Source organism: Carlito syrichta, unplaced genomic scaffold, assembly GCF_000164805.1.
Source record: "Carlito syrichta isolate Samal-C Ts95f unplaced genomic scaffold, Tarsius_syrichta-2.0.1 Scaffold303700, whole genome shotgun sequence".
In the NCBI taxonomy this organism is placed as follows: domain Eukaryota; kingdom Metazoa; phylum Chordata; class Mammalia; order Primates; family Tarsiidae; genus Carlito; species Carlito syrichta.
In genome coordinates, this window is record NW_007247796.1 from 69,582 (window position 1) to 83,013 (window position 13,432).

A 13,432-nucleotide genomic window follows, 5' to 3' on the forward strand; every position below is an offset into this window, starting at 1 on the left:
CGGCTAGCTGGAAGGTTGAGGCGGAAGGATCTCTGGAGCCCAGCAGGTAGAGGCTGCGGTGACTGGGAGCGTGCCACTGCACTCCGGTCTGGGAGACAGAGTGAGACTCCAACTCAAAAAATAAAAAACTAAAAAATAAAATAAAATAAAACCCACAAGACTTGCTGTTGTTACCAAGATTTAGCATTTTTTTTTTGGAATAAACACTTTTTTGGATTATTGCAAGCTTTAATTAATTTCCATAGTCCTGAGAAGTTGGCATTGGCAGTTCTTTCCTTTATTTTCATTGCATTTATTAAGGATATGCTTTTCAGAGGTCCTTACTTTATCATTATAGAAATACATTTGTCTTTTAAAAGTGTATTTCTGTACTATTAATATAAACTTTCCTCTTTTTTTCCTTTTAGATACCTTTGAGATAGCATCTGTAAACTTACCCATCCCTGTGCAAACCAAGAACTATTATAAGAATGTTTCTGAAAACAAAGAGATTGTAAAATTAGTCTCTGTGCTTAGCACAATGATCAACTCCACCAAAAAGGTATGTCAAGAGTCTCTTTTGCTTTGCAACATGTGCTTGTGTGAAGGTGAGTATCACAAACTTGTCCTACAAGTAACCTGGATCTCACCCACTGTGCCTTCAGTAAGCGCTAATGGCATCTTGTATGTACTCTGCAAATGTTTGTCTGACTGAAGATCTTTCATTCTAGATTGCAAGGTGAAAGATAATTATTCCTAGCCTCATATTGTGCTTTTTAAGATGCCGTTAACCTCTTCTTTTAATACAAATGAATCTAACTTAAAAAAAAAAGTTTCAAACCAGAAGTCAAGCTGAGGTTCTGTCTCACCATTCAAGATCCAGATATTTTAAGATACGTTAGTGATACTAATACAGTAAATATAATATAAGAAGATTTGCAGTCAATTTTTCATGTTCATATAGTCAGGCAAAACTTAAAAAATTTTTTTTTAATTTTAAAGATGTGGGGTACAATTCAGGGTTAGGTATGCAAATGTTCATTTATGCAGGTACCCTTGTTGATGAAGTGTGCCACCCTCAGCAGTTTCCCACTACTGTCAGGCAAATCTTATAAAATATCAGATGAAAATTTTTGCATATTACCACATGGAGATTAGATAAAACTGAGAACAACAAAAAAAATGAGTAGTATCAATACAAATTTATACTGGACTTGGATTTAAACTCAGGGTAGTATTTTCCTCCAACCCAATTGTCTCTCAACTTGCCTTTTGTTGTTGTTGTTTAGACTAATCTATTCTTGTAACCAAAAAGACTCAAGACTCTGAAGTTATCTTTTATTTTAAAAAATCTTCTAATTCATATTGCCACTAAGACTTGTTGACTTTTTATAAATGGTTTTCAGTGTTGAAAGAATAATTGTTGCTCAGTAAATACATATGTTCTATTATTCATCTTTGATAGAATGTGTTACACTCATTTGAAAGCACTCTGAAAAGCTACCATTGCTATAACAATGTGAGGAAATATTATTGAGCTTAGTTTTAATGTGTTCCTAAGGGAGCTGGATGTATTTGCATTTATGCACTTTAATTTTTCTTTCTTAATATATTGAAGGTCCTGTATGTAATTTTCCCCTAGGGACAGTATTCACATAATTCAATAAATATGTATCTAATGCTTAGTTTTTTAGGCTCTGTACTAAATGATTAAGGTTAGTAGAGTATTCTATGGTAGTAATAAACATTCAGAAATATTTTCAAATGCCTAAGTGTTCATAGAAAATACAATAAAATACATCTAAGGGTAAGGCATAATAGTTAAAATGAACATATACTGTTGGCAACAAAATACTTATCTCTGTGTCATTTTTGTTGCATTTACATTCATATTATATGAAGAAAATTCACAGATTTTGTTCTTTTAAAAAAATAGTAGAAAAGGTTGGTATTTAGAGTAACTTTAAGAACTTATACCAGATTTATAGGATGGCCAAATCGTGTCTGGGTCAGCCCTTCACAGCCGTATGCAATTCTGAGTGATTCTTCCTCAACCACAGAAAACCATACGATCCCTTCCCCTTTTCTGTTGCCATCGGTGACTTGATCTGAATGTAAATCCAGCCTACATTCAGCACATCCATAGGTTGACATCAACTTAAAACACTGCCTGGGCTTCAAAAAATAAGCTGGACCAAACAATCCAAATAACCTTGGTAATAACCCAAACAATCAAAATAACCTTGGTAATACTCTAATCAATCGTAATAACCTTGGTAATTTAAGTCAAACAGCTCTAAATATGTAGTTCATCTAATTTTCTACTAAAGTCTAGTTTACCTCCACCCTAAACAGTTCCAGTTTAATAAAGATTGATGTTTTCAAATAAAATAAGAGTCTAAACCTTATGTAGTTGGGATATATTGGTATTATAAGCTCTTGGATGTTGAAAGAATGAAATATTCTGGAATCTCTACCCATTTTCAGGAGTCTTCAGTAATCTGTAATTCGTTCTCAAATCCATCATACATCTGTGAATATGTCTACTACATGCTGTTGCAAAGCATGCTTGGCATATAGGTCAACACTTCAGACCATCAACAGGAGATCAGTTGTGGTTGGGATATGCAGTGGCAGGCTCATCTTTCTGCATTTTAATGACAGGAAAGTCTCAACAGCCATTAAACTTGGGCCTCTGAGGAGCATTTTAGCTGTATGTGGGACATTGGATTGGAACTGCTTCTTGGTTTGGTGCAGGGTGGTGTAATTTACTGAAAATAGCCAGACCATTTTTAATGGTGCTGGTGATGCATAATTACTTCAAATAATTGCATTTGGTATTCTGTGTTGTTTAACTTTTTAATGCATATATAACTGAAATTATAATATAGGCCAGTGGAAAAAAATAATTTTGAGGGAATTAGAAACAAAGAGACAAAATTTTAATTATTTTTAGATGATATGATTATCTACCAAGTAAATTCCAGAGGTTAAACTGAAAGAAAAATTACCCAACAAGAATTAAGCTAGGAGTCAGTAGAAAGATAATTATAGGCATTTCTGATAAAATGCAATAAACATGTTCCTGAAAAATCCTTCTGTTTTGCGAAGTTGTGTATTTAATATTAAATAATAGGGCGCATTAGAAAAACAGGATTGAGGCACACACAAAATATAGGTAGTTATATAACCAGAATAGTAACAGAAACAATGATAATCATAGTAAGGTAGTCACACATTTAATAACACATTGGTAATTGTAAACTGTACTATAAAAGGTGAACGAAGCTTGAAGAAAAGTGGTGTAAGGAACAGTTGAGGTTGCTGAGGTACAGAAACAAGGACCAAAATATGCAAAAAATCAGGACACAGTGTTGGAAGAATAATTTTTTATTGTTCTTTCTGCTTTGATTGGCTTTTACTTATTTATTTTTATTTGTACAAATTTATGGAGTACACATGCAATTTTCTTATTTGCATAGATCAACTACTATAATACTATAAGAAAAGGATTGACAGTGGCGGGAAACTATTGGGGGAGCAGGTGGGGCAGGGAGGTGGGATTAACAGTAGTCAATATCTGGGAAAGGGGAGCACACCTCATCAACAAGGGTACCTGCACAATGAATATTTGTATACCTAACCCTTAACTGTACCCCACAATTTTAAAATAAAAAATATACATATAATTAAAAAAAAAAATCTCTAGCTGGGCTCGGTGGCTCAGCCTGTAATCCCGCACCTTTGGGAGGCTGAGGTGAGTGGATTGCCTGAGCCCGCGGGTTCGAGACCCACGTGGGCAGCAAGACTTCATCTCTACAATAAATCAAAAAATCAGCCAGGTGTGGTAGGGCATGCCTATAATTGGAAGCCTGAGGCGGAAGGATCGCTGGAACCCAGCAGGTTGAGGCTTCGGTGGCCAGGAGCGGCCACTGCACTCCAGTCTGGGCGACAGAGTGAGACTCCAACTCAAAAAAAAAAAAAAAAAATTTCTCATCATCCTCCCTCCTCCCACCCTCACATCCAGGTCTACATTACTTATCATTCCACTCTCTATTCCCATGTGATCACATTTTTTTTAGCACCCACTTATGAGTGAGAACAGTGCACAAATAGTATTTTTTTTTTTTTTTGCACACAAAGAAAATTCTTAAGGTAAGTGGTGACCAAACTGATACAAAAAGAGGAAGTGGTGGAGGGAGTGTGGCATAGGACTGTACTCTCCCGTGGCTTGTTGCTTTAGCTGATACAGAACAGTAGCATTTGTTTTGCTGGGAAAAGTAGCGTATGATAACATGACCTCCTTATTATGTTAACATCATTCCCTATTTATCAATTGCAAATAAGCCATTCCATTGTACAGATGGATACTTAGTAGCACATAGAACAGTTTATTTAAAAAGCCAATTTTAAAAACTTAACGTGTCATTCATAGCTAGTAATTCAAATAGTGGAAAAAGATCTTGTTTACAACAACAACATATTTGAAAAAGATCTAGGACCATACATAAAAGAAGTCTGTGGGGGGCTGGGTGTAGTGGCTTACACCTGTAATGTCAGTGCTTTGGGAGGCTAAGGTGGGAGTTCAAAACCAGCCTGGGAAACAGTGTGATCCCATCTCTAAAAAAAAAAAAAAAAAAAAAAAAAAAATTAGATGAGCATGGAGGGATGCACCTGTAGTTCCAACTCCTCTGGAGACTGGGGTGGAAAGATTGCCTGAGTCCAAGAGTTAGAGGCTGTAGTGAGCTGTGAGCATGCCACTGAACTCTATCCTGGGTGATAGAGCAAGACTCTGTCTAAAAGCAAAAATAGTGTACAGGGTCTCTCTGTGAAGATTACTGTGAAACTAACAAGGAATGTTTGAAAAAGAGGAGATGATATGGAGGCATGTACTAATTTATTGGATGGGGAGATTAGTATTGCTCAGATGAAAATTCGTATATGAATGTCTGCATTGTATATGATTCCAGGCAATCTTCCCATGGGATTTGATGCTGTGTTCTTTTTGCTCCACCCACCCCCCTACCCTCTACTTTTCTCTATCTGACCTTAGGCAATATGTCCATAGGTTCTCATTGAAACTCCCAGTGGGTTCAATCAATGAAGAATCTTGAAAGAGATTTTGAGTGGGGAAGGGGAAGGAAGAGAATGACCCCAGAGTATTTTTTTACCTACCACCCTCCTTGTGGTATGACCTTGGGCTGTGGTTTTTGACCTAAGGTCCTACTCCAATCAAGAAGGCCCTGTCCACAAGGGTCTTTTGTTGCTATAAACAAACTCCTCCTTTGGGCTAGAGATGGTAACAGTGAAACTGTCACTAACTTTGGGCTACTGTCCAGTGGTCCCAATTCTGTGCTATTTCCCACTAATCACACAATCCAGTAAACCTTTTAATAAATTCACCAGTGATTGACAAATACCCACTCATATCACGGTGCTGTTTCAGATTTTTCTCTCTGCACACAAATCTGTTGTTATTTGTATTCTAGGAAGTTATTACATCCATGGATTGCTTCAAACGCTACAATCACATTTGGCAAAAGGAGAAAGAAGAAACCATTATGACGTTTATTATGCAAAACCCTTTGTTTTCTGAATTTGAATCCCAGATTCTCTATTTCCAAAACCTGGAGCAGGAAATTAATGCTGAAGCTGAATATATCTGTGTGGGTTCCATTGCTCTGTACACAGGTTGGTTCATTTTCTTTCAGACAGCCATATAAATTATACACTATTGTTCTGTCTCTTAGATTAGTATTCTGGAGCGTTCTTCCTATCTTAAAGATTGACTCTCCTTTTATGGGCCTCAAGCTTTAAGACCAATTTGTAGATTTGTTTTTAATTCCCTTCTGCATAATTATTTAATTCTGGACCATTTTGAACATTTTGCTGCTAAACCTTGAAAATAAAGGGTAAGTCAGAGTAAAGGGATACGTTTGTTTTTATTTGGAATCAAAATGTACTCTTTCTTTAAATAAATAACAATAACAAACATTTGAGGCTTATCTCAGAGGGTTTTGATTTGTGCTTTTTCCTTTTTTTGAATTTGTAAAAACAAACTTTAGAAAATAAATAAATATATAATAATTAGGGAAAAGGATTTTTTTTTTCCAGTTTGTCTTTTCATGGGTTAGAGGGCTGCAAAATATTTACTATTGACGAACAGTGGCACTGTGCCTTTTCATACTGGTTCAAGTTTTCAAACGGAACTGTGGATATTTGGGTTTTATAGCTGACTTGAAGTTCGCTTTGACTTCTGAGACAAAGGCCTGGATGGTTGTCATTGGCCGCCACTGTAGCAAAAAATACAGGAGTGAGATGGAAAACATTTTTACACTTATTGAAGAATTCAATAAGAAACTGAATCGTCAAATTAAAGACCTGGATGATATTCGGATTGCAATGGCAGCTCTAAAAGAAATCAGAGAGCAGCAAATCTCCATTGACTTTCAAGTAGGACCTATTGAGGTAATTGATAATGATTTGTTCATTATAGAAATAGTTCCACATGTTGGATACTATTAGATGAACTATTGACCAGGTCCGGACTAGAAGTGCATAGCACCAGATGAGTGCTAAACCTAAGAACCATAATTTTAGTAACGATGATTCCTAACTCTTACTTATTGATATCTTATCCTTTACATGTTGTCTAGGTCCTTAAGGGCATAGCCTGACATGAGAATATCTGTGTCAGTGACTCGTTGATGAGAAGGGGAGGGAGGGAAACAGGAAAGGATGGGGAAGAAAAGCCAAGCAAGAATGTGGGCTCAGTTATAGGATAATTTCAGCCTGATCCTACAGGGAGCTCTAGAGCAAAACCTGTACCACAAATTGGTCCCTCCCTGATGCAAGGGGACTGTCTTTTGTACCCCGAAGTCAGTAGGCCATTTGCCATAATCTTCCTATGGGGAGGCTTATATTCAGCTGAGGACAGTTTTCCAGGGAAGGTGACAGCTTTGGTTCTTATAGTCAACAATCTCAGTAGTTGGGAATGGTAATACCCACTGGTAAACGGGACCTGAATGGAGCACTAAAAGTGTCTATGTATACATTAATTCACTTTGTTCTTACTGCAGTCCCTGCTTTCCAACAAAGAAACTGAGGGTCAAAGAAGTTATGTAGTTTGATCAGTGTTGAACATCCCTTTTGTATTTATACCATATCATCTTTTCCAGATGAAAATGTCTTATCAGAAGTGGGTCACTATATTTATTCTTTTACATGAGATTAAATGAATATAATAGTAGCATTAACAAATACAGATATAAAAATATTATCTTTCCATCACACTATAATTTGAATGTCTGATGGCCAAGATCAGATACTAGTCTCACATTTTATGCTTCCCTCCTTGAATTTCGGAATATTTTACATTACTGTGAAAAGTGCACAGAACACTACAGGTTTGCACATTTGCTGTGATGGACCGAAGGAATCACACGGCACGTCATGCTCTTTTTGGGGTTGAAACAACAAGGCAAGGAGCCCCTTCTTTGTGCTGGATCAAGGGAGTCCCTAGAGTTTGAAGAAGAGGTGCAGTCACTGACAATTCTTTTGTTCCCCCCTCACCTGGGAGTTAAGACAAAAGTAGAGTCAAGTGGTCAAGTTCAAAGCATCACCTTTACTACTGATAGAACTTATTTGGAAGACATGATTTAGTGCACTACTCTGGTTATTCCCCTTCACCTCCCTCCCTTCCCCTAACACACACACACACACACACACACATACACACACACACACACACACACACATTATGGGCTTGTGAATACTAAATCTCAGAATATTATACCTCCTCATTCAGACGCAGTTTATGGCACTGAGGTGCAGACTACAGGCATACCTCCAAGGAGAAAATGAAGAGGGAGAAAAGGACTACACTCTGCTTACTCAAATCAACAATTTCCCTCCAAATCAGCAATCAATCTCCATGGGGAGGGGTAATGGTGGGAGAATAAGCTAGGGATATTTAGGGAAAAACTTTTCTCATGAAAACCAATGTTTGCCTCATTTTAATCTTTTAGCCAAGAGAGTAGTCCAGGATTTTGCATGCTAAGGGGGAATGACTTGGCCCAGGCTCTGATTCAGGAACATTCTCTTATGTTTTATGATTGGAACGTTTTATCAACAAAATAAAGTGGGACAGAGTTAAAAACCCTGATTTATTTTGTTATTCTAATATTAGAAGCTAAATTGTATTATGTTTTTTATTTACTTGATATAATTTTATAGTCATTGAATACAATGAGGGCCCAAGTAATACTCTATTTTATTTGCGTAATATTTTATAGTTTCAAAATGTGTTTAAAATGATTTTTTTGGATACTCACAAAGATCTTTTGAAGCAGTCACAGAATTTTCCCAACTTACAGATGAAGAAACTGAATGGCTCAGTTGCTTATTTAAGCCTCTGCAATTTACAAATAGAATAACTAGAACCGTAAGAGTGGTTTTACCACTATGTCAGCCTTTTTTTTTTTTTTTAAGTTGGAGTCTCACTCTGTTGCCCAGGCTGGAAGGCTGGAGGGCAGTGGCATGCTCCCGGCCACCCCACCATCGACCTGCTGGGCTCCGGCAATCCTTCTGTCTCAGCCTTTCAAGTAGCCAGAACTATAAGCGCACACTACCACGCCTGGTTAATTTTTTTTATTTATTGTAGAGATGAGATGTCACCAGGCTGGTCTTAAACCCATGGGCTCAGGCAATCCTCTCACCTCGGCCTCTCAAAGTGCTGGGATTACAGGCTTGGGCCATTGTACCTATGCTGACCTTTTAAATTTGAATGCTTTAATCAATGACTGTGTACAGATTTATGCATCGAACTGGCATCCATTAACTTTTTCTTCTTTTGTGCAGGAATCTTATGCCCTGCTTAACAGATATGGGCTTCTGATAGCAAAGGAAGAGATGGACAAAGTTGACACACTGCACTATGTGTGGGAGAAACTCCTGGCACGTGCCGGTGAAGTTCAGAATGAACTATTCTCACTGCAGCCTAATTTCAGGAAAGAGCTTATTAGTGCTGTGGAGGTTTTCCTCCAAGACTGTCGCCAGTTTTATTTGGACTATGATTTGGTTCGTCTCTGACTTTCTCTGTGTGCATTTTTTGGGGAAGAGTGAATAGAGCATTCAAAATGTAGTTGTTTAAAATTTATGTGTTAAATTTCATGAAATTTCCCTAGGAATGGGAATTTTATTTTCATGGGAGTGAAAACATTTGTCTTTCACAACCCCTTACCCATTGAATTCATTCGGAATAATTTCAACAGAAAACAACAAATTTAAAAGTGTTGTTCTTGTTGTAACATTGGTGTATTGCTGAAGTTGTTTGGCAGCATTTTAAATGTGTGTAGAAAAGTGCATCCACATGTAGTTGTAATAGTCCTTTCCAAAGCACTCTTTAGTGCCTCAACTGTGCCCTGGACCACTGTGCTTGGTGCTGACAACACAGTGGTAGGCAAGACCGATGGAGCCGTATCTTCATGGAGTCCATATTTTAATTATACGTATAGGTTTTAGTGTGGAATATTCTTGTTTTACTATGTCATGCAATGAGACCCATTTTCAGCCAATTATAATGTGCTGCAGAAGAGAAATAGATAGAGTATAGGGTAAAATTTGTATCTATTTACTAGTAGGGCAATAGACCACAACGCTTATACGGTTAGAAGACTGGGTTATATGTGTTAATCTCATGGCTGAAGAAGCTCAGAAATTCACACATTGAAGGAGTCCTGATGTAGGAAAATGTTAGGATTATAGGGCACTTTACGAATAGGTATTAGATGAAATTGGGCACCTTCAGTGTGTTATGGATGTAGATGCAAATAGATACTAGAATGATAAAATCTGTGAGTTATATGGCGTTAACATTTAGTTAAAAACTAGACATTATATGTGCTTCTTATAGAATAGTCATTGACCCTTCTTTTCCTGTGTCACCTAAGAATTGAATAATACATATTTTTAATTTTAACAGTTTCATGACTCAGGGAAGTTGTGGCATTAACTTGGCTCTTTTTAGACTTGAAAAATATTTCAAGATGAGTCACTTTCAGAGACTTTTTTAAACAAATTAAAAAACCAAGTTTCCTATCGTGCATGTAATATGCATAAAGACTAACTTTAATAGTCAAATACTTTGAGTTCATGAAATTTGTATGCAAATGCTTCAATCTATTTTTTTTTTGTTTATTTTAACTTTTTGTTCAGAATGGTCCAATGGCTAGTGGCTTGAAACCCCAGGAAGCCAGTGATAGGCTTATCATGTTTCAGGTAATCTTTTTAGTTTTTATGACCTTGTAAACAATGAAACCTTGTTGTGTTTTAAGCGTACTATGCTTTTATTTTTTAAGATAGAGAAAAATTATTGTGGAATATGATGTATACTTACATTTTAAAAAGTATGATTTGGTGTGTTTACAATTAGGCATGGTTTCTATGAATTAATTATTACCATTTAGTATTCATATTTACATGTGCCCAGAGATTATACAAGCTTGCTTGTTTGTTATTCTTTTATTTTCATTTGCATGTTTGTTCATATGTAAGTCATTTTGATGCTTTTTCACTTGTGTTTTTATTAGAATCAATTTGATAATATCTATCGAAAATACATCACCTATACTGGAGGAGAGGAGCTTTTTGGTCTTCCGGTGACACCGTATCCTCAGCTTCTTGAAATAAAGAAGCAACTAAATCTTCTACAGAAAATATACACTCTGTACAATAGTGTTATAGAAACTGTAAATAGTTATTATGATATGCTTTGGTCAGAGGTGAATATTGAAAAAATCAACAGTGAACTCTTAGAGTTCCAGAACAGGTGAGTAATGAACTGTTTGGCATGCCCAGCGCTATTGAACTTCAAATACTTTCTTCTTTGATAGGCTGCCAAGTTCTCTTTTCACCCAGCTATTTCAAAAGCACATCTTGCTGTATTGTTGTTGCCTGTTGACATCACCTTTGTAAAATGCTAATTATTAATTACCCCTCTGTGTAGACAATGAGACAAGCACATCCTTTAAACCTGGATGAATTGTGTTAGGGCCATTTATGCAGCTTGGTGGGAGCTGATTTTTATTTATATTACATTTATCAAATATTTAAAGCTTATGTTAGGTGATTTTCTGGAATAAAAGCAAAAGCCCCAAGATTTTTCTATATTGTTTTAAGTATTAAACCTAAAGAAATGGTGAGCCATTTGTTGCATATTTCATTTGACAACCTGATACACAAGGCTCTGCTTTGTACTTAGTAAGTTATCAATACATGTTTGTAGAATTGAATTCACTTGAAAGGTACCTCTGTCCACTAAAATAATACTGCTAACTAGGCGGTTACTATGAGGAATTGGAAAAACATCTATTCTGATGGAGAGGAACAATTTTCTCTAATATGATTGACATTATATCATATTAGCAGATATTCTATGAGTCATGAGATTTGAAAATGGGATAGATGCTCAAAGGGACTGTGTTTCATAGCAATGCTAGTGGACAGCCTTGGGCTGGAGATGTCTGGGTTCATATTTCTATGGCTTTTCATGGTGGTTTTTCATCACAGGTGTCGAAAGCTGCCTCGGGCCTTGAAGGACTGGCAGGCTTTTTTGGACCTGAAGAAGACCATTGATGATTTTAGTGAATGTTGCCCACTGCTGGAATACATGGCCAGTAAGGCCATGATGGAACGGCACTGGCAAAGGATAATTGCTCTCACTGGGCACAGTCTGGATGTAGGAAATGAAACTTTTAAGTTGAGAAATATCATGGAGGCACCACTTCTTAAATACAAAGAAGAAATAGAGGTACAATTGATGGAGCCCATGATACAGTGGAAGATTGTAGGGTCTCATGGGATTTATTTGATAACATTCCTTTATTACGGATTGTTTGATCGATAAATGATGCTCAAATAATTGAAATTCTTTGCCTGGCATTCAGCCACCAATTTCTTCAACAAATGTTTATTGAGTGCCTAGTACGGGACAGGTTCTGTGCTGGGGACAAAAATCATGCAATTTTGCATTCATAGATAATTAAATAACCAGCATAAATAGTTATACAAATTAAGGTATAGTTATAAGCTGTGGTAAATGCCACTGAAGGAAAAACATGCTGTTTTATGAGAGCCTGTGATACATGGACCTGGTCTCTCTGGGGGGTATTAAGAGTAGGGAAGGCTGGGGTGCATGCACAGCATAGACAGGGAGAAGGGAATGTGGTTATGCAGGGGGGTCAGGGGCTTGGAAAGTGCAATGAAGGGCATTTCAGGCAGTTGGAGCCCTGTGTGTAAAGGATATGAAAAGGCCCATATAGTTGGGATATGGAGGTGGGGAAGAGAGAAGACAGCTGAGACCAGGGAGGTAGAGTAGACCTACATGACATTATCGGTTTTGGTATTTAGAGCAAAGAGGAGCCATGTGGGAGATGTGTTTTCAAAAGAAGATGACATGGTGAGGTTGGTATTTTGTAAAGACCACTCTAGTTGCTGTGTGGGCAAAGAATTGAAGGAAGACTACGTGGGTGGGGGATGATGAGAAAACCAGTTGAGAGGTTCTAAGAGTAACTCGGGCAAGAGATAATTGTTTGTTGGATGAGAGGGGAAGTAATAAAGCTTGAGAGGAAAAAGTCCAGGGATCCTTAGGAAGTGAAAAACTGAGCAGAATTTGGCAATGGAGGGAACACAGGGGAGGGGTGAAAGATGAACTCTAGATTTCTGGTTGAGAGATCTAGATAGATAATGGTGCTTCTCACTGAGATAGGAAGTCTGGGAAGGGGGTCAGATGGGAGACAGGTTGGAAAGATCATGAGCTTAATTTTGGGCATGGGTTTGACACTTCACAGATTGTGTCTGGGGTGCTCTTGAAACATCCCAGCAGGGAAGTTCAGTAGACAAGTGGATATAGGTCTTGCCTGGAGAATAAGAAGGTTACTGAATTCATGGACATAGATGAGCTCACCCAGAAAAAGAATGTAGCGTGGGAAGAAATGAGGGTAAAGGCTGGACTTGACTAGTAGCCCTGGAGAAGGTGGGGCTGCAGAGGAGACTGGAAAAGTGACAGAGCCATGGAGAGAAGTCAAGTTTCTGCTGAAATCAGATGTTCCCTCTCTCAGCACTTTCAAGGCCAACCAGAAGTGCATGGGTTTTGTGTCTGTGATTAAAGTTTCAAGATTTAGAAGCTTATTGCATATGTTTTCTGTCATCTTTCTTTCTGGAATAGTTTGGTGGGAAACTTTACAAATTAAGGTTCTGTTTACTTAGTCATATCTTTATCTCCATAGCTCTCTCTACACTGATATGTGCTTGTATACATATGCCATTTATTATATTGCAATTTAGATCTAGAAATATAAAAGTTTAGAGGTGCATATGAAACCAGTCGTGAAGATAGGATCTCTGCTGAACCTAAACTATTAAAGGAAGGATGTGTGACTTTCATGTAATAAAA

General features: G+C 37.3%; 1 protein-coding gene across 1 annotated transcript in view; it reads left to right on the forward strand.

Moving 5' to 3' along the window:
- The window catches only part of DNAH5 (dynein axonemal heavy chain 5), a gene marked incomplete at its 5' end in the record, with an annotated part of 277,065 nt that overhangs the window by 69,089 nt on the left and 194,544 nt on the right, over nt 1–13,432 (forward strand). Inside the window, 7 exons of the mRNA XM_008059081.1 lie at nt 408–541; nt 5,469–5,670; nt 6,212–6,447; nt 8,839–9,057; nt 10,195–10,257; nt 10,569–10,807; nt 11,548–11,788. Of these exons, the coding sequence (XP_008057272.2) occupies nt 408–541; nt 5,469–5,670; nt 6,212–6,447; nt 8,839–9,057; nt 10,195–10,257; nt 10,569–10,807; nt 11,548–11,788 (1,334 nt within the window). The remainder of the gene's footprint in view (nt 1–407; nt 542–5,468; nt 5,671–6,211; nt 6,448–8,838; nt 9,058–10,194; nt 10,258–10,568; nt 10,808–11,547; nt 11,789–13,432) is intronic.